The sequence below is a fragment of the Dromiciops gliroides genome, chromosome 2 (genome assembly GCF_019393635.1).
Source record: "Dromiciops gliroides isolate mDroGli1 chromosome 2, mDroGli1.pri, whole genome shotgun sequence".
Lineage (NCBI taxonomy): Eukaryota > Metazoa > Chordata > Mammalia > Microbiotheria > Microbiotheriidae > Dromiciops > Dromiciops gliroides.
The window spans coordinates 419,674,448-419,702,017 of NC_057862.1; the positions used below are offsets into that span (position 1 = coordinate 419,674,448).

General features: G+C 38.1%; 1 protein-coding gene across 1 annotated transcript in view; it reads left to right on the forward strand.

Annotated features, from left to right (window-relative positions):
- LOC122743570 (zinc finger protein 184-like) overlaps positions 1-27,570 on the forward strand; it is a 44,667-nt gene that overhangs the window by 3,538 nt on the left and 13,559 nt on the right. The window contains exons 5-7 of the mRNA XM_043988627.1: positions 2,491-2,617; positions 3,006-3,101; positions 16,457-17,554. Of these exons, the coding sequence (XP_043844562.1) occupies positions 2,491-2,617; positions 3,006-3,101; positions 16,457-17,554 (1,321 nt within the window). The remainder of the gene's footprint in view (positions 1-2,490; positions 2,618-3,005; positions 3,102-16,456; positions 17,555-27,570) is intronic.

Genomic DNA, 27,570 nt, shown 5'->3' on the forward strand with positions numbered 1-27,570 from the left:
CAGGTATGTATATGAGTCAGGGCCAGGGCAAAGGCAGGATGAAAAGATTTTCTGAGAGTAATAAGACTAGAACTGACCCTGATAGATAAGATTTAGGTAGTTATGGAGAAAGGCAGAGGGTATCACAGACAAAAGATTAGAGCTTAAGTGTCATCTGTAAGAAGCACTGGAGACCAGCTTGACTACAGTGAAGGGAATATCTTAGAAAATTGGGGGAAATAAATTAACTCTGTAGTAAGGACCATATTATAGATGACTTTGAATGCCAGACTGAGGACTTTGGAATTTTTCCTGACAAAGAAAAGCAGCCGTTAAGGAGAGCTGTGATGATATATTTGAAGAGGAAACTATTAAAAAAAAATAATTGGTTCAGTAAAGGTTATGAAAGATGGGAAAGAGTCAAAGTTGACTCCAGATCTATATCAGACAACTGGAAGAAGAGGATCTTGGTGTTAAAGGTGGATATGACTGTTTAAAGTTGGTGTCACAGTACATAAGTAATGATCCAAACATGACACATGTGAGAACGTTTTACCAAAAGAAGTCCATGTGCTGTGCTTGTTCTGGAGAATCCTATGTGATTCACTGCCCAGTAGGATGGCTGGGCCTGGAGTCATCATTTGCAGGAGCTTGAGTTTGGTATTGATTGGTCTCTGAATCTGCTTATTTTTACTTTTGGGTTTTTTGGGTTTTTTTACAAGAAAATGAAATCCTTGGGTAATTTATGCCAGGGGAGGTTAAGTATTCAATATGACCTTTTGTGGCTTTTTTGTCCATAACAAGTCAAATATCATGGTACTTGTCTAATTAGATTAACTATCACAGGGCAACTTTCATATTTATGTGTCATTGTTTTAAAATCATATCGCTGAAAGGAGCTAGTTTCTTTGAGTGTTATTACATTTGAGAATAATACAGTGAAAAGAGTGCTGAATTTGCATACAAAGATTTAGGTCCAGATCCTACCTCTACTACTTACTTTTTGTTTGACCCTGTGATCCTATTTTCAAAAGACAATTTTTATATTATTTCAAATATAGATATATGTGTTTGTATACATGTATATGTATATATATAAAATCAATCAGCAAGTATTTATTAAGTGCTTGCTATGTGCTAGTCATGGAGATACAAATAAATAAATAGTCCCTGGCCTCATGGAGGTTAAGTCTATCATGTCTATCATGACAGACTTAGATCATAAGAGATGTACAAGGTTACTTTGAAGCGGGGGAAGACACTATCAGTTGGGGAGTGGGGGTGGAGGGAGGCTGGGGTTTTTTTGCAGGGCAGTGAGAATTAAGTGACTTGCCCAGGGTCACACATCTAGTAAGTGTCAAATATCTGAGGCCGGATTTGAACTCAGGTTCTCCTGAATCCAGGGCCAGTGCTTTATCCACTGCACCACCTAGCTGCCTCAGGCTTTGTTCATAGAACTGTAGTATCCAGAAAAAAAGGAGATGAAAGATCCACTTTTGCATTGGCCAAACTAAATCTACTGTAGGATGTTGAATTTTACATGCCATATTTTGATGGGGTCATTGATAGAAGACATTTAAAAAGAAAGTGAAAAAATGACATATGAGAAATGGTTTGAATTAGAGCTGTTTTGTATGGAAAAAATATTTGGCAAAGGCAATAGCTACTTTCAAACATTTTGAGAACTATTACATAAAATATGAATGTGATTTATTCATTTTGTTTCAGATGGAAGAACTAGGAACAATGAGTAAGAATTATAAGGAGTCAGGTTGCAGCTCAGTAAAAGCCAGAAAACCGTAACATGCATGCAAATGGATTGGGCAGCTTCTGAAGGAGTAACTCCTTTAATATGTTCAAACTGAGTTTAGATGATTTCATATCATCAGTAGATCATTGGGGTTGTAGAGCATAAGTATTCATTCTTTAAATGGGAGGTGTGAAAGAAAACCTTCATAATCCCTTCAAACTTGGGTAGCTAGGTGGCGTAGTGGATAAAGTGCCAGCCTTGGATTCAGGAGGACCTGAGTTCAAATCTGGCCTTAGACACTTGACACTTACTAGCTGTATGACCCTGGGTAAGTTACTTAACCCTCATTGCCCCACAAAAATAAAAATAATAATCCCTTCAAAGTTGAAAGTTCTAAATTTCTTCTGTGAGGTCTTCACTTGTAATGAAAGTGGATTCCCTTCTACTCTAGACTCATAAGTACTTACTCTCTATACTGTATTCCAATGGTGCCATGTCTGCCTTCTTCCCTGGCAAAACTGTATCCTCAACAAGGACAGTGGCCATGTATTTTACCTCTTTTGTACCAACTATTTAATTTAGAGATGGTTCTAGCCATATAGTATGAAATCAAGAAATAATGTCCTTAATTGGATTACTGACATCTCTGAAAATTATCAGCATATACAACACTGTCTTCTTCAGTCACTAGCAAGTCTCTCCAAGGCCATATAAATGAATGGTGGGTGGTAGGTTGAGCAGAAATGTATTTGGCATTTCAGGAATCATTGACATTCAAGGATGTGGCTGTGGACTTTACCCAGGAAGAGTGGGGGCAATTGGATCCTGGTCAGAAGTATCTGTATAAAGATGTAATGCTGGAAAACTATAGAAACCTGGTCTCAGTGGGTAAGTGTGGTTTTCCTGTATGACAGGGTTGTTTTGATTTATCAGTCATCAAATGGTATAAAACTCACTATAAAGGTTTTATCTGTGTAGGGATTTGGGGATAAGTGATCAGAAATTCCTAATTCACTTTGGGCATAAAAATATAATACTCTTTTTCCTTCTTTCAAGGTGAAAGTTCACTTCTTAGAGTATAAAATAGATAGCTTTCACTTAACCCCAATTGCCTCACTAAAAAAAAATTTTTTTTAAATAGATAGCTTTGTTGTACTGGCCATGATACTCGTCATCCTTCAGAAGCCCCAAGGAAAAAAGAGTTAAAACTTAATCCAAGGATGATTTTCCCCCAGCACAAACATCCATGTCTTTTGTTTCTTTTCCCTATGAGCAGGATATCAAGTTTATAAACCAGATTTGATATCCCAGTTGGAGCAAGGAAAAGAACCTTGGATTGTAGAAAAAGCTATCCCAAAAGGTGCCTTCCCAGGTGAGTGAGAAAGACCCAAGGAGATGAATCACTGTAAGTCAAAAGAGATTGTAGACTTGTTATTGTACTTTTCTTTCAAGCCATCTAGGCCTGCAGATAAGAATGAGTTCATTTGGCATAAATTCCATCAAGTACCCTAAGCTTATATGATTCTATAATATGGTGAAATTATCTTAGAATTGAAAGAAACCTTAGAAGTTATCTAGTCCAAATTCCTATCCAGTGAAGGAATTGCAAAAGTAAAAGAAAACAGAGATCAAACAAAAAACTAGACCATGAGATAGGTAGTCCATGTTTGAGACTTTCGGTATTCTAAGAGATTTTTTTAAATTTACTAGCCTGACATAAAATCTTATATTTTTTGATGTTCAGGGATAAGGAGAGAAGTGGCTCTATAACTTCTTCAGAGATTTTCAGGTGAGGCTGTATAATTTTTCAGGGACTTTGTGAGATATATGTACTTTGTGAGATTGATATTACATGTACTTTGTGAGATAGTTTGTTTAATTTTGGGACAGCTATTAGTGTTAATAAATTCTTATTTTATCTTCACAAAGATTGTGAGGGTCAAAATTTGACATACGGAGTGTATTAGGGTGACTTGCCTTAATATTGGGGTCCCAGAAATATGAGGGACTCTTTTAGGTTTAATCTCCTCTTGTAACTTTCCTTTTTATATATTCCTCCCAGGCCAATAAGAAAAGGAGCCTCTGAGCTTTAGTTCATAAAGGATAAGGTTTTATTACTTGGAAATTAATTAAACCACAAAAGTGAAACCAATTAAGGAAATAAGGAAGTAGAAATACAAATAGATAGTCTTAACTCTAAACTTAGTTCATGCAATCCCAGAGTGTTCCCAATTAAGATAGTTCAAAGGAATTTAGGATTAAACTCACCAACCCTAGTCAGCTTACCGTTGCTCATAAGAAAAACACAGTCCCCCGAAACGGAGCAAAACACATGGGTCTGCCAGGTCCAAGGACCGCCACCAGACTAATTTCCAGGCCAAAAGAGAGCGAACTCTTTGAACACGCCCTGCCTCCCGGAAGTTCCCTCCCTTCTATTCTCATTCCGTTTTTCCTCCCCCAAAAGGGGAGGTCCTTCTCAATAGCATACATAATCTCAGGGTGGGCCAGGTGTGGCCCCTCCCAAACGATTCAGCTAAAACTTTCGATATTAATCTTTACCACAAATAATTTTTACCACAAGATCCAACTTCTTTCCTTCTCACCCATCTCTGCAACCTCAAATTGAGAAAGCCAGAAAAACAAAACCTGTATTGCAAATATGTTATAAGCCAGTTCTTGTACTGACCATGTTCTTCTGTGCCCTCCCTCTCCCCCCATCAAAAAAATTCTTAATCTACATTCTGAATCTATCACTTTTATATCAGAAGGTAGGTAGAATGTTTCATCATGAGTTCATTGGAATTGTAATTGGTCATATGGTGTAGGATATGTTCAGGGAAGACTGATACCTCTGCTATGAGGGCTGCCAAGCCCTTTTCAGGGTTTCTTTCTACCTTTGGTGGCTATCTGATTCACCTAACTCTCACATGTGTCTCCAAGAAGCTGCAGCATGCAAAGAAGCCACACCCAGACAAACTGTTTTGGCACACAGGCTAAAGTAGATTGAGGGTAACCAAAGGGTCTCAAACCTGTCAATGAGATAGGATGGTATCTACCCCAAACATGTGAAGACTTCTCTGGCAGAAAGGGCAGATGGGAGCAATTTATTCAAACAGCCATGGAGGTAGCTGAAGATTAGACATTGAAGACACCAAGGTCGTCCACTGCCTCTTAAGCCATCACCGCTCCTCTTGATTCTGTCCTGCCACTGATGTGACAACTCTGGAAGAGAGAATGAGGCCAACGACTTCATGCAGCTCTGCCTCACTTAAACTCAATCTATGCATGAATCAAAAGACATCACCGATACCATTTTATCATGTTTACCTGTCTCAGAGCCCTGTAGTGACAGGCAAGTGACAGAGCAGCAGGTGCAGATACACTGGGAGCTGTAATGACAACCCTGCACACAGGCAGCCAGGCCATAGGCTCATCTTCTCACTGCAAGCAGCAGTGGGATTTGGCAACCCCTGGGTGTCTGAGCAGCCTTACTCACTTCCTGGTATAAAGAAGGAGCTAGAAAAGGTGCCCTAAAAATTGTCTACTTACCCAACCCTGACCTGTTTACTGTGGCAGTTAGAGATCCCACCCTGCAGTTGAAACACAAAAAAAGTGGACAAAAACTTCTACAAAGATAATTCCACTCACCATCAGCATGTGGAATGTGTGCACACTTAAAGAGAACACAAAATCCAGTAGACCTGAAAGATGAACAGCTCTTGTTGTAAGAGAATGCAATGGTTATCACATCCAAATAGCAGCCCTGAGTGAAACAAGGCTGGCAAATGTAGGCCAGATTACTGAAGGTGGCACTGGATACATGTTCTTCTGTAGTGACCACAATGAAGGGTTGTGCCAGGAAGCTGTTTTGCAATCAAAACTAATCTAGTCAACAAGCTTGTATGCCTACCTAAAGGAGTGAATGACAGGCTCATGACAATTCAATTGACACCTCCAGGAAAGTGCCATGCCACCATCATCAATGCCTGTGTTCCCACCATGACGCCCTAGGATGAGGTCAAAGAAAAATTTTACAAAGACCTGGAGACCCTTATCATCAGTGTGCCAAAAGAGGAAAAGCTCATAATTCTGGGTGGCTTTAACTATAGAGTAAGCTCAGACTAGCAGACATGGCAGGAAGCCCTTGAGACTAATGACGTTAGAAACAGCAACAGCTGTGGTCACTTACTACTAAAGACTTGTACATCTCATGACCTTCTCATCACCAACACTGTCTTCTATTTACCTAAATACAATAAAACTTTGTGCATGTACCCTCATGGAAAACATTGGAATTTAGTAGACTATGTCATTGTAAGGAGAAGAAACAGACACAATGTGAGAGTGATGAAGGCAATGCAGAGCACTGTACTTATCATAGATTTATCATCTTCAAACTAAATAATCAAATTCAACAAAAGTGGTATCTCCAATGCAAGATGACTACCAGAAGACTTAATGTCAAAAAATTAGAACATTTTCTCTGTGCATAAACAGCTTGTTGTTAACTTGGAGGGAAAGCTGAGCCAACACACAGTTGGCAACAGTGGAGCAGAAAAGGAGTGGGCAACTTTCAGAGATTTGGTGTACAGCACTGCATTTACTCATCTGGGTCAGAACACTAACAAACATCAAGACTGGTTTAATGAAAATGATGAAGAAATTCAGAAGCTGCTAAATGAAAACCAGTAACTCCACTGGGTTTACCAGCAGGGTCATTCATCCATCTCTAAGAGGACAGCACTTAACTCCATCAAAAGTAAACTACAGGGGCAGCTAGGTGGCGCAGTGGATAGAGCACCGGCCCTGGAGTCAGGAGGACCTGAGTTCAAATCCAGCCTCAGACACTTAACACTTACTAGCTGTGTGACCCTGGGCAAGTCACTTAACCCTAATTGCCTCACTAAAATAAAATAAAAAATATTAAAAATATAGTGCATTTTTTAAAAGCCATGAGTATAAAAAAAAAGTAAACTACAAGTGAACTTTATAGAGATGCAGAATTCTTGGCTCAGGAAGAAGGCAGATGAAATTCAGCTTTATGCTAATAGTACCAATCCAAAGTGCTTTTATGATGCCCTAAAGGCTACTTATGGGCCAAAGACATATGGTGCATTTCAACTACTCACTGCTGATGGAGCTACATTGATTAGTGATAAGGACATGAACCTGGAGAGATGGGCTGAACATTTTCTTAGTGTATTCAACAGACCATCATCAATCAATGCTGAAGCCATTAACTGTTTACCTCAGGTTGAAGTCAATCCCTTTCTAGACAAATTTCCAACTCAAGAGGTTTTGAATGCCATTAGGCTCCTCTTGCATGGCAAAGCACCTGGTGCTGAATCTATTCCAGCTGAGATTTACAAGGGGTGGAGGTCCATTGTTCATATGAAAGCTGACTAAAATTTTTCTAGTTATATGGCAAGAGGAGGTTATCACCCAGGAATTCAAGGATGCATCCATTGTCCATTTCTATAAACATAAAGGAAATAGATTGTGACAATTGCAGAGGGTCTCTCTCTTAGTCACTCCTTAATAGACTAATCCTTTACCTGGAAAATGGTCATCTACCTGAGAGCCAGTGTGGCTTCAGAAAGGGCAAAGGAACTTGCCCTACAACTCCAGGAAAAATGCTAAGAACAGAACAGAGGTCTACACAATGTTTGTCAATCTGACCAAAGCCTTTAATACTATCAGTCACAAGGGCTTATGGAAAATGATGTCAAAATTTGGTTGCCTGGAGAATTTCATCACTATTGTATGTCAATTGCATAATGGCATACTTGGCCAGGTTCTGTATAATGGATGATGCTATCGCATTTTCCCTGTCACCAGTGCAGTAAAACAAGGCTGTGTGTTTGCTCCCATGCTTTTTATCATGATGTTTTCAGCCATGTTGTCAAACACCTTCAATGAGAATTAATACAGCATCAAGGTCAGCTACCGTGCTGATGGTACATTATTCAACTTACAAAGGCTACAAGCCAAGACTAAATTGGAGGGAGCATTGATGCGTGATTTTTTTGTTTGCAGATGATTGTGCACTCAATGCAGCTTCTGAAACTGAGATGCAACAAAATATGGATTGATTCTCTGTTGCTTGTGCTCATTTTGGCCTAACACCACCAAGAAAACATAGGTACCCCACCACCCAGCACTGCACCATCTATACATGGAACCATCAGCTACAGCAAATGGAGAAATTTTGAATACTGTGGATAAGTTCGCTTACCTTGGCAGTATACTTTCCAGGGATATACACATTAATAATGAGGTTGACACATACATTGCCAGAGCTAGCTCAGTGTTTGGGAGGCTCCAAAGGAAAGTGTGGGAGAAAAGAAGTATTAGGCTGAATACCAAACTGAAGATCTACAGAGCCCCTGTGCTGGCCTTATTGTTGTATGCCTGTGAAACCTGGACAGTAAACCAGTACCATGCCAGGAAACTGAATTGCTCCCTTTTGAATTGTCTTAGGAAGATTCTGAAGATCACCTGGCAGGATAGGGTACTAGACACTGAAGTCCTTTCTTGAACTAAACTGCCAAGCATTCAAACTATAGCAGAGAAGGCACTTCTGATGGGCTGGCCATGTTGTTCAAATGGCAAACATACACTTGCCTAAAAGACTATTTTATGGAGAACTCATGTAAGGCAAATGCTCTCATGATGGTCAGAAAAAGTGATAAAAGAATAAAGGTCTCGAGGGCAGCTAGATGGCACAGTGGATAGAGCACCGGCCCTGGATTCAGGAGGACCTGAGTTCAAATCTGGCCTCAGACACTTAATACTTACTAGCTGTGTGACGCTGGGCAAGTCACTTAACCCCAATTGCCCCACAAAAAAAAAGAAAAAAGAAAAGAAAAAAATAAAGGTCTCTTAAGAACTTGGGAATTAGGCAGCTAGGTGGGGCAGTGGATAAAGCACCAACCCTGGATTCAGGAGGACCTAAGTTCAAATCTGGCCTCAGACACTTGACACTATCTTTATGACCCTGGGCAAGTCACTTAACCCTCATTCCCCTGGGGAAAAAAAAAAGTAACAAGTACTTTGGAATTGATTACATGACATGGGACACACAAGCACAGGACTACCCAGCATAGTGTGCTCTCATCAAAGAAGGTGCTGTGCTCTATGAGCAAAGAAGAATTGTAGCAGCTCAAAAGACACATGAGATATACAAATTTAGAGATTCCACCCCAAGTGTTCAAATGGATTATTTGTGCCTGACATCTGGTAGAGCATTTCAAGCTTGTATTAGTCCTATCAGCCACAGTTGAACACAGTGTAACATGACTAACATTGTGATGTCATTGGTCTTCTTCAAGAACAAGGGACAACAACCAAATGGTCATAGCATTGATCAGAATTCTTAAGTTTTTCAAAGTTGTCTTTACAGTATTGATCTTGTATAAATCGTTTTCTTATTTCTATTCATTTTACTCTGGATCATTTCATATAAAACTAACCATGTTTCTCTAAAACCAACCCCTTCATGATTTCTTATAGTACAATAATATTCCATCTCATTCATATATCCTAACTTGTTCATCCATTCCCCACTTGATGGGTACCTCTCAGTTTCTAATTTTTTGCCACCATGAAAAAAACCTTCGGGGCAGCTAGGTGGCGCAGTGGATAGAGCACTGGCCCTGGATTCAGGAGTACCTGAGTTCAAAGCCAGCCTCAGACACTTAACACTTACTAGCTGAGTGACCCTGGGCAAGTCACTTAACCCCAATTGCCTCACTAAAAAAAAAAAAAAAAACTGCTATAAATGTTTGTACATGTGGATCCTTTCCCTTTTAATTGATATCTTTGTGATATAGAACTAGTAGTGAGATCATTGAGTGACAGGGTATGCACAGTTTAATAACTGGGAACATTGTTCCAAATTGATTTCCAAAACAGCTGGATGAGTTCACAGTTCCACCAGTAATACATTAATGTACCTGTTTTCTATAGCCTTTGAAATTGTTGATCATTCTCTCTTCCTTGACACTCTCTTCTCTCTATGTTTCTGAATAGTGGTGTTCAGACCTGGAGTAAAGAGCACCTAAGTTCAAATCCATTCTCAGATACTTACTAGCTATATGCTCCTGGGAAAGTCACCTAACCTCTCAGTCTCAGTTTCTTCATTTGTAAAATTAGGATAATAATAGTGCTTACACCTCCATATTGTTGTCAGGATAAAATGAGATATTTGCTAAGTATGTTGCTATATAAATACTAGTTATAATCATTATTTTTGGTTTTTGTCAGCTTTGCTCCTCTGATGGGTGAGGTGAGACCTCATTTGTTACTTCACATTTCTCTACCTATTAGATATTTAGAGCATTTTTTCAATATGGCTAGTGGTAACTTGAATTTCTTCCTCTGGAAAGAGCCTATTCATATCTTTTGAACATTTATCAACTGGGAAATAGTTTTCATTCTTATAAATTTAATTAGTTCCCTATATAGCTTAGAAATCTTGCCTTTATCAGAAAAACTTACTACAAAGATTTTTTTTGCCATTTACCTGCTTCTCTACTACTTTTAGCTGCATTGATTTGGTTTCCAAAAATTTTTAATTTTCTGTAATCAACATTAACCATTTTACCTCTCTAATCCTTCCTGTCTCTTGTTTGGTCATGAACTCTTCCTCCTTTCTATAGATCTGATAGGAAATGTCTACTTTTACTCCTCTAATTTTTTGTCACCCTTTTTCTCCAAGTCATATACTCATTTGGAGTTTGTTTTGGTATATAGTGTGAGATGTTGGTCTATACCTAATTTTTGCCAGACTGCTTTTCAGTTTTTCCAACAGTTTTTATTCAATAGTGAGTTCTTGACTGAATAGCTCAGATGTCTGGGTTTCTCAAATACTAGGCTACTGTATTTGTTTGCTCCTGCATATTATGTACCTAATTTGTTCCATGGATCAGCGTATGTATTTCTTAACCATTACCAAATTGTTTTGTTGATTATTGTTTTATAGTATACTTTAGACTTGGTGCTACTAGGCCTTCTTTCCCACTTTTTTTTTCATTATTTCTCTTGATATTCTTGATCTTTTGTTCCTCCAGATTAATTTTGTTATTTTTCTTTTGGCTTAATAAGCTAATCTTTTGGTAGTTTTGTATGGCACTGAATAAGTAAATTAATTTAGGTTGTATTGTCATTTTTGTTATATTATAGGCTCCGTTTATTGTTTTTATTGTTTATTGTTATTATTGTTTCTCTAATTACTTAATCTTTGTGTAAAGAGTGTTTTGTAATTATGTTTCATATAGTTCCTGTGTGTGTCTTAGAAGGTAGATTCTCAAGTATTTTATACAGTCTGTAGTTATTTTAAATGGAATTTTGCTTTCTAGCTCTTACTGCTGGATTTTGTTGGTAATATATAGAAATGCTGATGATTTGCAAGAATTTAATTTGCTGAAAATGTTGTTAGATTTTTAGTTAACTCTTTATGATTCTATAATACATCATATCATCAGCAAAAAGGAATACTTTTGTTTGGTCTTTGTCTATACTTATTCTCTCAATTTCTTATTCTTGCTCTAAATAGCTAGTATTTTTAGCACTAAACTGAGTAGTAATGGTGATAATAAATATATTTGTTTTACTCATGATATTATTGGAAAGACCTCTAGTTTATCCCCTTATATTAAGGAAACATCCATTTATTTCTATGGTTCCTAGTAATTTAAATAGGAATGAATATTGTTTTTCTGGATCTATTGATTATAACCATATCATTTTTATAGTTCTTATTAATATGGTCAATTAGGTCTATAGTTTTCTAATATTAGACCATCTCTGCTTTCCTGGTATAAATATCACCTGGTCATAACATATAATCTCTGTCTGACTCACTGGTTTAAATATCAAGAATATATTTCTATCATTGAAGTAATTAGGTAGAATTCCTCTTCTATGTTTATTTGGTAGGATTCCTTCTTTTCCTATTTTTACTTATTTTATTATCTTGTTATTAATTAATGCTAATCATTTTCATTCAAACAATTTATATAGTACTGGAATTAATTAAAATCTGATGAACTGTATGCCAATGGAAGAATTCCAATAGGGTCAATAGTAAAACAGTTCTCATGGTCCCAGAGATTTATATTCAAGAAATGGATATTTGGGGGAGATAAAGAATTGTCTCATTTAGCTCCAGAATAGAGTTTGTGGAGGATCATTATATGAAATAAGCCTGGGAAGATAGGGTAACACTTTTAGGGCCTTGAAGGTCAGGAAGAATTTAAATTTTTGAGCATCAAGACATGACCAAGTCTATATGTAGAAGAGTATTCTGGTAGTAGTAGGAAGGATAGATTGGAAGAGGGAAAGAGTAGAGATGGTAAACATCTGTAAGGAGGTTGTTACAATGCTAAAGGAGAAAAAAATAACCAAAGAGTAGAATGCCCACATCAACAGAAGAAAATGAGAAAGAAAAGGAATGATTAAAATGTAGGAGAAACTTACTAGCTGTGTGACCCTGGGCAAGTCACTTAACCCCAATTGCCTCAACAACAACAACAACAAAAAAGATGTAGGAGAAAAAACCAAGAACATGTGATGCCCTTGGACCTGAGGAAAAAAAAGGAATGTAGTATAAAAGGGAGGTCAGTAATGACAGAAACCAGAAGAGAGACCAAGGAAAATGAAGACTAAAAAGTCAGAGCTAAATTGGTAAAGGATTTTCAGTTACTCCTTCCCAGCTTTGAAGGTAGAAAAGATTTGCTTTCCTCCAATCTTGTAGTACCTCTCCCATTTTCTATTACTGTAAAGCAGGCTTAAAGTGATATGCCCTAGATTCCTATAATGTCCCTAACAATCTAAATATTTGCTTTTAGCTATATTCTATATTCCAGTGGTCACCCTTCCAACCCAATGACCTTTGATAAAGTTATCACAATCTCCACACTCACCTTACATACCAGATCATCATCTTGTCGAGTCAGTAAGCATTTATTAAGCACATACAATGTGGTAGGTACTGTTCTAAATGATAAGAATACAAAAAAAGGCAAAAATAGCTTCTGTCCTCAAGGAGCTCACAATCTAAATGAAAAAATAACATGTAAACAAAGAATAAGATATATACAGGATAAATTGGCAATAATTGCAGAGGAAGGCACTAGTCTTAAGAGGGACAAGGAAAAGCTTTTTGCAGAGATTTTAGCTGAGAATTGAAGGAAGCCAGAGAATCCAGAAGGCAGAGACATGAGACATGAGGCAGAGTGCCAGACACAGAGGATAGCCAGTGAAAATGCCCCTAGTAGGGGGTAGCTAGGTGGGACAGTAGATAAAGCACCAGCCCTGGATTCAGGAGGACCTGAGTTCAAATCTGGCCTCAGAGACTTAGCAGCTGTGTGACCCTGGGCAAGTCACTTAACCCTCATTGCCCCTCAAAAAAAAAAAAAAAAAGAAAGAAAGAAAGAAATTGCCCCTAGTTGGGAGATAGGGTGTTTTATGAAAGGAACATCAAGAAGGCTGCTGTCACTGCATCACAGAGTAGAGGAGTATAAAATGTAAGAAGACTGGAAAGGTAGGAGATAGCTAGAAGGCTTTAAAAACCAAACAGGATATTTGATCCTGCATGTAATAGGGAACCCCTAGAATTTAATGAGTAGAAAGGTTACGTGGTCAAACCTTCACTTTAGGAAGATTACACTGATTGCTGAGTGGAGGATGGACTAGAAAGGGGAGAAACTTGAGACAAGGAAACCAACCAACAGGCTATTACAGTAGTCCAGACATGAGGTTATGAGGGCCTATACCAGGGTGGTGTCTGTGTCAAAAGAGAGAAGAGTGCATATAAAAGAGCTGTTGTGAAATTAGGATCACTAGGACATGGCAATAGATAGGATATACAGGGTGAAAATGAGGGAGGAATCGAGGCTGATGCCTTGGTTGTGAACCTGGGTAAATGGGAGAATGGTGGTACCCTCAACAGAAATAGTAAAAATAGGGAAGAGGGAAAGGTTTGGGGGAAATGAGTTTGGTTTAGGACATACTGATTTTAAGATAGGACATTCTTTAAAAGTTCCAGTAGACAGCTAGAGATGTGAGATCGGAGGTCATCAGAAAGGTTAAGGCTAGATAAATAGATCTGAGAAACATCTGCATAGAGATGATAGTTGAATCAATTGGAGCTGATTAGATAACTAAGCAAAATAGTGCATAGGGATAAGAGAAGAAGATGGAGGCCTGAGCCACTAACTACAGTTAGTGATTACAACATAGAAGCTAAAAGAATTACAAGGAGCAGTCACATAATTAGAAGAACCAGAGAGTAATGTCTTGAAAACCTAAAAAAAAGTAGCTATCAAGAAAATGAAAATGACTAATAGTGCTGCAGAGAGGTCAAGAAGATTGAGAATTGAGGGAAAAAAAAACATTAGATTTGGCGATTTAAAAATCTTTGGTCATTTTAAAGAGAATAGTTTCAATTGAATGAGAGGATAGAAGTCAGATGACAGTTAAGAGTGAGGGGGCGGGGGCAGCTATATGGCATAGTGGATAAACCAACTGCCCTGGAGTCGGGAGTATCTGGGTTCAAATCCAGCCTCAGACACTTAACACTTCTAGCTGTGTGACCCTGGGCAAGTCACTTAACCCCAATTGCCTCATGCCCCCCAAAAAAAATTTAAAAAGAGTGAGAGGGGGCAGCTAGGTGGTGCAGTGGATAAAGCACCAGCCCTGGATTCAGGAGGACCTGAGTTCAAATCTGGCCTCAGACACTTGATACTTACTAGCTGTGTGACCCTGGGCAAGTCACTTAACTCTCATTGCCCTGCAAAAAAAAAAAAGTGAGAGGAAAGGAAGAAGAGACAACTATTGTAGACATACTTCTCAAAGTTGTTTGGTCTTGAAAGATAGGAGAAATAGAGAACAAGAGCTAACAGGTGTGGAAGATGAACTAAGAGTTTTTTTCAGGATGAAAGAGCCATAGGCATTTTTGTAGGAGGCAGATAAATAGCCAGTAAGTAGGGAAAGGTTGAAGATTATTAAGAGAGAGGATGATAGGGGGCAGCTAGGTGGCACAGTGGATAGAACACCGGCCCTGGAGTCAGGAGTACCTGAGTTCAAATCTGGCCTCAGACACTTGATACCTACTAGCTGTGTGATCCTGGGCAAATCACTTAACCCCAATTGTCTCACCAAAAAAAAAAAAAGAGAGGGGGGGGATGATAGAGGGACAATATGCTAGAGAAGATGGGAAAGAATGAGATCACTTTATGTATATAGAGTGATTTGCCTTGTCAAGAAAGGCAAATATGAAATATTTCTTCATATGAAACAGGTGAAGGAGGAGATAGTGGTAGAAGGTATTGAGTGTTATTACATGAGGAAGGAGGAATAAATGGAGTTCTAGGTGAATGGCCTTCATTTTTTCAGTGAAACATAAGGCAAGTTTCTCAACCAAGAATAAAGTCAGGAGGAGAAGTAAGGTTTGAGAAAGGATGAAAAAGTTTGGAAAAGCTGCTCTAATAAGTTGAAAAGTGAATTGATTTATATAAAAGGACACATAAAATGATTGTTTTGCTGCAGAAAGGGCCTGTCCAGACTATGTAACACAATTTTGCTTTGGACACTTTCAGCACAGTTTCATGATTTTCTCCAGCTTCATTCATTCCAGTACTTGAATAAGAACAAAAGCAGAGGATGATCAGAGTAATGGGGGGGGGGGAGGGGGAGTTGTGGGGAACAGGGGGGAGTAGGCAGGACAAGACTGGTGATGAGATAAGGAAGCAGGGGATTCAGGAGAAGAGAAGGATAGTGTAGAGTTGAACTGGTTCACCAAGGGGTCCAGATGAGGAAGAAAGAAGAGTATAGCTTACACATGGGTGAAAGGCTTAGAAAGAACTTGAGCAGAAGGATTAGAAATCAGAATGAGGATAAAGGACAGGGTTAGGGGTCCTTAAGGAGAGGGAAAGACAGAATACACGAAAATACAGTTATCTTTTCCACATCGAGGGTGTTAGGTGTCGTGCCCCCACAATCTGTGTAAAATTGTTTGGCTCTCCCTTCATACCAGAGAAGAAGTCTGAATCAGTATGGTATTAAAAGATAAAATATCTGGATATTATACAATATTATACATATATTTTTATGCATTTCTGAGTTTCTAAACTTTTTTCCATGTCATCTTCTGGCCTTTATGTTTCATCTGTGGCTTCTGCAAAACTCCCAAAAAGTTCCCATTTAATTTCTTATGCCTACATGAAACCATGATGGGGAAAGTCATAATGTGGAAGGGATGACTGTAGAACACTTGTGGGTGATGGCAAGATCAAGGGTATGGCTATTTCTTTATAGCTGAGTTAAAGGAGTAGATTGTGGAAAATTGGTAAATTTAAGAAATGGGAAGTTAAAGTGCCTGAGGGAGTATCAGTATATATGCTGAAATCCCTAGTTTCAGGATAGGAACTGTGTAGGGGAGAGAGAAATTGTAAACCAGACACTAAACTCATTGAAGAAGGAAAGGAAGTGTCCTGAAAGTTGGTAAATAGCAGCTACCAGAATCTTCATTGGGTAATAAATATGAATTGAATGAGCCTTAAAGAAGGAGAGATTACCCTCTTATTCGTTCCCCAGTACCAAGTCCATATTTGAAAATTGTCAGATCATTGTAATTCATTATTATCATTTTCATTCTTATTTTCTCACTTAAGTGGTTTTCTTTCTCATAACCTAAGCAACAAAACAGTTACATTTTTCTTTCAGACTGGGAGATTAGACCTGAAATCAGGAGGTTAATTCCAAAGCAGAACATTTCTGAAGAGGAATCATCCCAGAAGGTAGAAGTGGAAGGATTCACACGAGACTGTGTATGTTACTCTAAGTCAGGTGAAACCTGGAGATTTAAAGACCAGTCTGTCATCCCACAAGAAATACATGAAAAATATCTAAAACAAATGAGAGTTGCCCCAAACAAAATCCTACATGGGAAGAAAAATCCTGCAAGTAATCAGCTTAATATCGGCTCGGTCTTTATTATGGAACAGAGCATTTCCACTAGAGAGAGATACCATAAGTATGATATATGTCGGAAAACTTTTAACTGTAATTCATACTTAATAAGTCATCAGACAGTCTGTATACCAAAGAAATCTTATGAATGTACTGAATGTAGGAAAATTTTCAGTAAGGGTGCTCTCCTTAAAAAACATTCTAGAGTCCATACTAATGAGAAACCCTTTGAATGTAATATCTGTGAAAAAGCTTTCAGGAATACTACACTCCTTATACAACACCAGAGAATCCATACTGGAGAGAAACCTTATAAATGTAATGAATGTGGAAAAGCTTTCAACCAAAAAACAGGTCTTACTCGACATAAAAGAATTCATACTGGAGAAAAACCTTATGAATGCAAAGAATGTGGGAAAGCTTTCAGATGGAGTACACAGCTAATTCAACATCAGAGAATTCATACTGGAGAGAAACCCTATAAATGTAGTGAATGTGAGAAAACTTTTAATCAGAAGGCAGAATGTGTTCAACATGGGAGAATTCATACTGGAGAGAAACCCTATAAATGTAGCGAATGTGGCAAAGCCTTCAGATACAGTACAAACCTAACTCAACATCAGAGAATTCATACTGGAGAGAAACCCTATGAATGTAATGAATGCAGAAAAGCATTTTCCGATAGGTCATCCTTTAACAAACATGAAAGGATCCATACTGGAGAGAAGCCCTATAAATGTAATAAGTGTGGGAAAGGTTTCATTCGACGTGCAGACCTTACCCTACATTACAGAACTCATACTGGTGAGAAACCTTATGAATGTAATGAATGTGGAAAAGCCTTCAGCTTGCGTGTACATCTTACTCGACATCAGAGAACCCATACAAGAGAGAAACCTTAAATATGTAATCAGTGTGGGAATGTCTTCAGGCACAGTTCAGACCTGGTCAAATATCAGAGACTTCATAATCAAGTATGATCTTAGAAATTTAGTAAATAAAAAGTTTCATTTGGAATTATCCCATATTCAAAAACCTGTGGTCATAATAGTACTAGCTATGACTTTGTTTGATGTACTTAAATGAAAAATATGCTGCTTCTTCCCCATCCCTTTCTCTACTATATATCTTTCTCTGGTAATCTTTTCCCTAGTTTCTACAAGGAATTCTACATCAGTTCATCCAATAACAGGGTGTTTTTTTTGTTTATAATCAATTTGCTTAATGATTCATTTAACACTAATTTTTCTATTAAGTATTTTTACATTGCTGTGTGGTTTTTAAATCACCTAAATTTATAGTTAGGGGCTCCTGGTGATAAAACACCAAAAATAATATGTGAGTCTTACTAGCATTAGGGAAGTTGATGATTAAATTACTAACTTTATAGATCTAGAAAAAATAATAACAAAATTCATCTGTAAGAACAGAAGCTCAAGGATATCAAGGGAATCGATAAAAAAATGCAAAAGGAGGTCTAGCCATACCAGATCTCAAACTATTTTATAAAGCAGTAATTATCAAAATAATCTGGTACTGGCTAAAATATAGAGTAGATATAAAATGGTGGATTGGTGGAATAGAATAGGTACAAATTACACTATAGTAAATGACTGTAGTAACCTAGTATATGATAAACCCAAAGATCTAAGCTTTTGGAACAAAAACTCATTATTTGACAAAAAATGCTGGGGAAACTGGAAAATGGTATGACAGAAACTAGGTATATACCAACATCTCAAACCATATACTAAAATGAGGTCAAAATGGGTACATGATTTACACATAGAGGGTGATACCATAAGCAAATTAAGAGAGCATGGAATAGTTTATCTGTCACATTTATAGACAGAGAAAAAGACCTATTTGTACAAAAATACTTATAGCAGCTTTTTTTGTGGTGGCTAAGAATTGGAAATCAAAGGGATGCCCACCAATTGACGAATGGCTAAACTGTGGTATATGATTATAATGGAATATTACTGTGCTATAAAACAAGCAGGATGATTTCAGAAAGGCCTGGAAAGACTTATATGAACTGATGTGTAAGTAAAGTAAGCAGAACCAAGAAAGCATCGTACAGTGACAGCAATATTATTTGATGAAGAACTATGAATGACTTAGCTATTCTAAGCAATACATTGATCCAAGACAATCCCAAAGGACTAATGATAAAGCATATTATCCACTTCCAAAGAAAGAACTGATATTGATTGAACACAAACTGAAGCATGCTTTTTTCACTTTCTTTCATTTTGTTCTTTTGAGTCTTCTTATACAAAATTACTAATATGGTAATGTTTTGCATAATTGCACATGTATAACCTATATCTGATTGCTTACCACCTCAGGGAAGGAAGGAGGGGCAGGATTTGAAAGTCATAACTTTAAATAAAAATGTTTATTTTTTTCTAAATGTAATGAATGTGGAAATGTTTTCAAGTTGATCTCATTGAACATAACAAACTCATCTGGGAGAGATACACTATGAATGTAATAAATATGAGAAGGCTTTCAAAAGGAATACTTGCCCTTAGTGACAGATCATCCCTTTTTCAGCATCACCAAACACATACTGCTTGGGGTAAGAAACGGGGGAGGTGCCTGGGGGAGGGACTAGATCTTTAACAGAATAAGAATTTTTATGAAAAGGCCAGAACTGGGCAGACATTTTGAAATTAAAATATAGAAAAGTACATATATTTAATTAAAAGAGAGTTTTAAAGTGAGGATTGTTTACATGTTAATGGGGGATAAGAAACAAATGTCTTCTCAAAATCCTAATATCTTTAAGGGACATAGAAAAAGGATAAAACAATAGTGGGTTTGGGGTAGTTTTGTTCCATTATATTAGTCTCAGAAGACAAAAATGGGAAGGACAGTGGGCTATACTCAGAAATAAGAGAGGAAGAGGAGGGAGATTACTGTTGCTTAAATGAGGTAAATAAAATGAAGAATACTGGGCATTCTATGAACCTCATTTTCATCTGAATTAGATATGAAAAGATTGAACACAATTTCATTCTCTTCCCCTCTCTTTCTGTCTCTATTTCTCTTCCTTCCTCTTCCTTCCCCTTCTCTTTTTTCTTTCCTTCCCCTCTCTGATATTCTCTACACCCATTTCTTTTTCCTAATTCCATCTAGGATCTAAAATTCATAGCTTGTGAGAAATAGAAGTGTTTTCTTGGGGCAGCTAGTTGGCAAAGTGAATAAAGCACTGGCCCTGGATTCAGGAGGACCAAAGTTCAAATCTGGCCTCAGACACTTGATACTTACTAGCTATGTAACCCTAGGCAAGTCACTTAACCCTCATTGCCCTGCAAAAAAAAAAGAAGTGTTTTCTTCATACCAAGTAAAGGAAAGCCATGATATTTTGAAACAAACTTAGATATAGAAACCATTGCCATTAATATCTAAAACTTTTGAGAGTTCTAAGAAAACCCCTTCAAAAGTTCTACAAACATCTATATCTAATTTCCCATTTCTAATTCAATCTACATTTTTCCTAGCACTTGCATTCAAGGGAAAGGAGAAATTGTTGTCTAATTGTAATATATTATATAGATTTATGATTTGTAACAGAGGTTTCTACTGTATCTCATCTCAAGTGTCATACTTAAATAGGCTTTTGTAAGTACCAAAGGATATTATTATATCACATAGTATTAAGTATAATAATATTATCATTCTAGTATAACAATTATAATGTATTATAATTACATATTTATAATTTTAGATTATAATCTATAATAGTATGATACAATAATTATATTATTATAATTATTAAACCAAGTATAATATTATATGTATTGTGTAGTGAGATCTGAATTAGCAATAACTAACTTACAAATGAATTTATGAAGGATAATCTACTTGAATAGCAAATGCTACCAAGTGCCAGATGCAATTAATACAATTGTTGAATTATATCATATGAATTAGACTAAGGAGAATTGATATAGGGCGAAATGATATAACGTGGATAAGGTTAAGGTTGAGATTTCTAAAAAACCATATTTAACTATCTGTAGAGAAGAGAAGAGACCTTTTAAGAAGTGAAGCAAGGATGACCATTATCTCCACCATTATTCAATATTGTACTTAAAAATGCTAGCTAGTTGGGGGTGGTTAGGTGGCGCAGTGGATAGAGCACCAGCCCTGAATTCAGGAGTATCTGAGTTCAAATCCGACCTCAGACACTTGACACTTACTAGCTGTGTGACCCTGGGCAAGTCACTTACCCCCATTGCCCCTCAAAAAAAAAATGCTAGCTAGTGTTTGATAAAACCAAACATCCAAGCTTTTAGGACAAGAACTCTTTATCTAACAAAAATTTCTGGGAAAACTAGAAAACAGTTTGGCAAAAACTGAGTAGAGACCAGCACTTCACTCCTTATACCAAGATAAGGTCAAAATGGGTATATGATTTAGACAAAAAGGGTGATAAGCAACTTATGGAAGCATGGAAAATTTTATCTATCAAATCTCTGGAAAAGGGAAGAAGTTATGACTAAGATGATCATGGGAATTAAAATGGATAATTTTGGGGCAGCTAGGTGGTGCAGTGGATAAAGCATATGCCCTGAATTCAGGAGGACCTGAATTGAAATCTGGCCTCAGACACTTGACACTTACCAGCTGTGTGACCCTGGGCAAGTCACTTAACCCCCATTGCCCTGCCCCCCCCAAAAAAGGATAACTTTGATTACATTAAATTTAAAAATTTTTGCACAAACAAAACCAGTGCAGCCAAGATGAGAAGGAAAACAGGAAACTGAAAAAAAAAAATACAGCAAGTTTCTCTGATAAAGGCCTCATTCCTCAAATATATAGGGAAGTGAAGCAAACTCATAAGAATATGAGTCATTCTCCAATTGATAAATGTTCAAAGGATAGAAACAGGCAGTTTTCAGAAAAAGAAATCAAAGCTATCTATAGTCTTGAAAAAATGCTATAAATCACTATTGATTAGAGAAATGTTCATTAAAATAATTCTGAGGTACCACCGCACACCTATCAAATTGGCTAATATGACAGAAAAGGAAAAATGGCAAATGTTCAAGGGGATGGGGGAAAATTGGGACACTAATGTACTGTTGGTAGAATTGTAAACTGTTCCAACCATTCAAGAGAACAATTTGGGACCATGGCCAAAGGGCTATAAAACTGCATATGTTTTGACCCAGTGATACCACTACTAGGTCTGTATCCCAAACAGATCAAAGGAAAAGGAATTATATATATATATATATATATTTATATTTGTGGGAATTATAATTGACCAACCTATAAGAAAAACCACTGAAGCAGAGCTTTGAGCCAATGACACTTTATTAAAGTATCTATGGTCCCCTCTAATGAAGTGGATCTCATCTTCCTCACAATCTGAGATGTCCCTGGTCCTCAGGACATTTTTTCTATAGGATTTGATACCCCCAAAAATCAAAAGAGGCATAGTAAAATACAGAATTTCATGGGTTGATAGATTTTGCTTTTGAGACCCAAAAATGATATATCAATGGGGGGGAGATCATAGTTTAGGTGAAGCATGGGTTATCTCCATTGACTAAGAGGTCATAATAAGATGGCCACCTGCTCATGTTGGACAAGAGAGAATAGTCAAGAAGCATAAAAACAAGGTGGGGGGGCAGTTAGGTGGTGCAGTGGATAAAGCACGGACCCTGGATTCAGGAGGACCTGAGTTCAAATCTGGTCTCAGACACTTGACACTTACTAGCTGTGTGACCCTGGGCAAGTCACTTAACCCTCATTGCCCCAGGGAAAAAAAAATAAGGTGGGAGACTTTCCAGAGAATCAAGGCATCCCACCCATGCTGGGTTTAGACATGGAATTTGAGCAAAATAGAATGGAGATATCCTCGTCAGGATTCTTGTGGTTGTGCAAGAGAGCTTTATAACTGGCAAACAAGTAGTGAATATTACATTAAAATTTGAGGCCACTTTAAGAATCTAATCATCCCGATATGATTTATGCATTATAGCAAACTGATTAGAATAAAGTAGGGGTCAAAATAAATTATTTCTCACACATTTATAGCAGCTCTTTTTGTGGTGGCACAGAATTGGAAATTGAGGGGATGTTCATCAATCGGGAAATGGCTGAACAAGGTGTAATTTATGATTGTGATAGAATTGTTGTCGTTGTACTTTGTTTTCAAAAAGGACTGGTGAAATCACAGGATGATATCTTGACTCAGTGAATGAATTGGATTTAAGAGAGGCCAAGTTGCACAAAGTCATCAGCCTTACACTTCCAGAATCATTGAAGTCCAGTGGCAAGACAAAAGTCACAATGACTGGCAATGGCCCGAGATGGAGTAGATGACCTTGGCATCTTTGATGTCTGACCAAGTTCTAAGCACTCCATAGTTGCCTTCATGGCCATTGGAACAAATTGTTCTCATCTGCCCATTCCATCAGGGGAAGTCTTCACATACTTGGAGTAGATACCTCCCTAACTCACAGATGGGTTTGTTGTCCATCAGTTACCTATAACCTGGTTTAGCCCATCTGCTGAGACATTTTACCCAGGTGTGGCTGATGGGCATGCTACAGTTTCTTGGAGCACAGGTGAGAGTTGAGTGCCAGGTTGATACTAAAAGTAGATGAACAGCCCTGAAAAGGGCTTAGCAAGCCCTCACACCAGAGGTGCTAGTCCTCCTTGAACACCTATACATTTTTGTAATGGAATACTATTAAAATGACAAGGAGGATGATTTCCCAGAAAAATCTGGGAAGATATATGAACTGATGCAAATGGAAGTGAGCAGAACCAGGAGAACATTGTACACTTTTGGGGGGGTGGGCGGGGAATGAGGGTTAAGTGACTTGTCCAGGGTCACACAGCTAGTGTCAAGTGTCTAAGGCCAGGTTTGACCTCAAGACCTACTGAGACGGTGCTTTATCCACTGCACCACCTAGCTGCCCCCGAAACATTATACACATTAACAGCAATATTGTACAATTATCAACTATGAACGATTTAGCTATTCTGAGCAATACAATGATCCAAGACAATTCCAAAGCACTTTTTTTTTGCGGGGCAATGGGGGTTAAGTGACTTGCCCAGGGTCACACAGCTGGTAAGTGTCAAGTGTCTGAGGCTGGATTTGAACTCAGGTACTCCTGAATCCAGGGCTGGTGTTTTATCCACTGTGCCACCTAGCCGCCCCCCAAAGCACTTATGATGAAAAATTCTATATACCTCCAGAGAAAGAACACTTGAATTCTGCATACAGATTGAAGTATGCTTTTTTAAACTTTATTTTTCTTGCTTTTTTGTATAATGGCTAATGTGGAAATATGTTTTGCATAATTTTACATTTTTAATTGATATCACATTTTTTGCCTTTGTCTTTTCATTGGGTGGGGAAGAGTTGGGAGGGAGAGAATTCAAAACTCAATTTTTTAATGAATATTAAAAATAAGTAATTTTTTTTTTTAAAGAGAAGTACCATCATTGTAAGTGGCTAGTTTTGTGTAAATGGAAACACATCCATAGGGTAATGAGAGCTGTAGTGGTTAGTATAGTTAGTATAGGTTAGTAGGGGAAGTGTATCAACCCTCCCCCCAGAGTTATCCCTAGGACCCTTAGTCCACATAGTGGTAGTTTTTCTCTGGGAATATAGACCTGCCAGTGTAAAGAGAGGTTGGAGTGAATATGCCAGTCCAAATAATGATTATCTCTCTACATGCCCTGAATATCAGATTATATCAGATATCAAGTTATCGTATGTGTGGTGACCCCATATACCCATTATATAAAGATTCATTATGCTATTTCACAGCACTAGTTTATTAGTTTGGGGTGCTTTTTTTTTTACCCACACTTTCTTTTGTATTTTGCAGCAATTAATCCTATTTTTTGTGCTTGAATGATTCTTGGAATATTTTAATTCCCCAGACTAACAGCTGATGCAATATCTCTAACATTCATTGAAGTTTGCTCTTTGAGAGCTATTTTTGTACATGTCCTTGAAATGATAGCCATTCTTCAAAAGCCACTAAAAGTTTTTAAAAGTGCAATGAAAAATTTTTGTATGGTAAGAAATCCAGTATTCATGTGTCAAAGAACTAAATAAAGAATTCCAACTCAATGTCATTTTCCTTCTGATCAAGTTCAGCCCTATATCAATAGAAACATACACACAATATCATTGCTGTCACAAATGAGACATACTGTGGCAGGAGTATTTCTGGCTCAGACTTTCTGGTTCCACTGGAATTTAATTCTAAAAAAAAAAAAAAGACTCATGGAAAAGAAACCTTGGCTCAGACTTCTTGCTACCACTATGATAAGGACACTGCCTCAGTCACAACAACCGCATAATCAAGGTTGGGAAACAAACCATAGCTCCTGTTCTGACCAGCTGGCAAGGGTCCTTCTCCTATCTGAAATGTTTACCCGTATTTTCCCCTCTTGATTTCTATATAATTCCATTTTTTCTATGCTACTTAGATATTCATAGTCTACATAAGATTACTGAAGCTGATACTCTGGGCTTTCTTGACTTTTTTTTTTAATACAGATGAGTCTATGCTCTAAGCATAACAAATAATCTGCAGATAATTGTCTTGGTGTTTTTGAAGCAATGACTGACAACTGTACCTAATCAATGAACCCTCAGATAATTTTTGATACAATATCGAAATTATTGCTTGTCCAAAGTAATTTTTACACCAGTGTATGGATCACCAAAAACTAGATAGAACTGAAAACTTAAGGAAATATTAAAGAGGCAAGAGAAGGGAAGAAAGAGTTGCTAAATTGACATTCCATTGATTAAATTCCACACTTCCCTACAAGCAATCAACTTTGTGGGAAGAATTGCAGTGAAAAGTCCTTGGAGTGGGGAGAGGGAAGACAAAAGACAAAGAAGCACTGGGACTATGTTGTTCTTCAGTCTGATTCTTAATGACCCCATTTGGCGGAGTTTCTTGATAAAGATACTAGAGTGGTTTGACATTTCCCTCTCCAACCCTTTTTTTTTTTTTGGTGAGGCAATTGGGGTTAAGTGACTTGCCCAGGGTGACCAACTCATTTTAGAGGAGAAACTGAGGTAAACAGGGTTAAGTGACCTGCCCAGGGTCACACACCTAATAAGTATCTGAGGTCACATTTGAAGTCAGCTCCTTCTAACCTCCAGGGCCAGCACTCTATCCACTTTACCATCTAGCTGCCCCACTAGCAATATTCCATCAGGTTACTAGGATCATAACCTGGGGAACTGAAAGAACTTGGAAATGGGGAAGTACAAGCCCAGACGACTCATACAGAACAGTGTGGGTACACAACTAAGTGCTTTGCCCTATCTGGTGTTGTGTGTTCTTTTGGTCAATGTGCAGGTGTTTGTTCATCGCAAGGAGAGAAATGACTGAGTTACATAAAAAGGCGTTTATCAGAAGTGACTACTAGAAACCCCGTGGCTGAAGTATCCCTTGGCTCATTTGGTCTCATCCTCAAACTTGAGCTCCAGACTGCCAAGCACCTTAGGTTAAGACCTTAGACTAGGGATCCTCTGGAAACATTATAAATAAGTAGGAAAAAATCCTCTAATTATGGAAAGAAGCATCAGCGGTGATAGGAACCATAGTTTCCTTCTTTTGATAGGGCAGTCATTCAGGGTTTACAGGAAATTAACCCAAACTATAACACGTTCATGTATTGGATTATTGAAAGTTCCTTACCCAATTGGCCCTCACTATTCCATCCCGACCTGTTTCCTTTTTTTGGGGGGGGGGGGGCAATGAGGGTTAAGTGACTTGCCCAGGGTCACACAGCTTGTGAGTGTCAAGTGTCTGAGAATGGATTTGAACTCAGGTCCTCCTGAATCCAGGGCCTGTGCTTTATCCACTGCACCACCTAGCTGCCCCCTCTAACCTAAGTTTCAAGTGGCCAATTAGACATAATATGGAAATTACATGGGGCTTAGAAATAATTGCCTTTTCTTCTCTACGTTGCTGTTAGAACTGGCAATCACAGGGTCGGCTTCCACCCGTTAATACTCCGTCAGGGACAAGTAGGTCTTTTCTTCTGGTATCAGCAGTTCTGAGATATCTTTGGCAGAGTGGAGGTACAAACTTACCCCAATCGCACTAGTTACATGTATTCACAGACAGTAACCAAAATAGTGTGTAGAGATGACTTCTAGCCGTTAGTGGAATGGGACCTATGCACCTTTTCTAAATGTACTGATTGGGAAAGGGTCACAGGCCCTAGGTCCGACTGCAAATGAGATGAGGTTTGCTGAGGAGTGGGAGTTTCTAGCCCTTAGCACAGTGCCTCTCAGCTAGTAGGTCATTATCAAATGCTTGTTGACTTAATATCGATTTCCAGGGCGTAGCAGCAATGAGAAATAAAACCCAATGGCATTTGAGCAAGGAAATAGTTGTTCCTCTGCCAGCTGCAGTACGGGAACATAGTTCTAGTAGCGCCGACGAAGTTTTAGAGGTGCTGCAGGACAGGCACAAGAACACAAGAGGGAGCTGAGACTCAGCAGAGAAGAAGGCAAGTACAAAACTCTACTCTTGCTGCTAAGAGTTCACCTGCCAGGACTGTGGATTTTTTGCGAGGGGCTAAGGGCGCGGAAGGAAGGAAATGGTCCTCACTAGCAAATGGTATATAATTACTGCTTTGCTAAAGGCTAGGCTACGTATCTCCTCTCTGTTATTTAAATATTTTTGTTGGGTTTTTTTTTTTGCCTTGTCACCCCAGTACTCTTTAAAAAGTAGCTTTCAACAATGATTGCCCCTCTAAATTCACAACTAAGCCCCGAGACCACCACCTCCTCCGGAGGCCCAGGTCACTCCTCTCTATTCAGAGTACAGCCAGACAGCCTCTACCTCGCA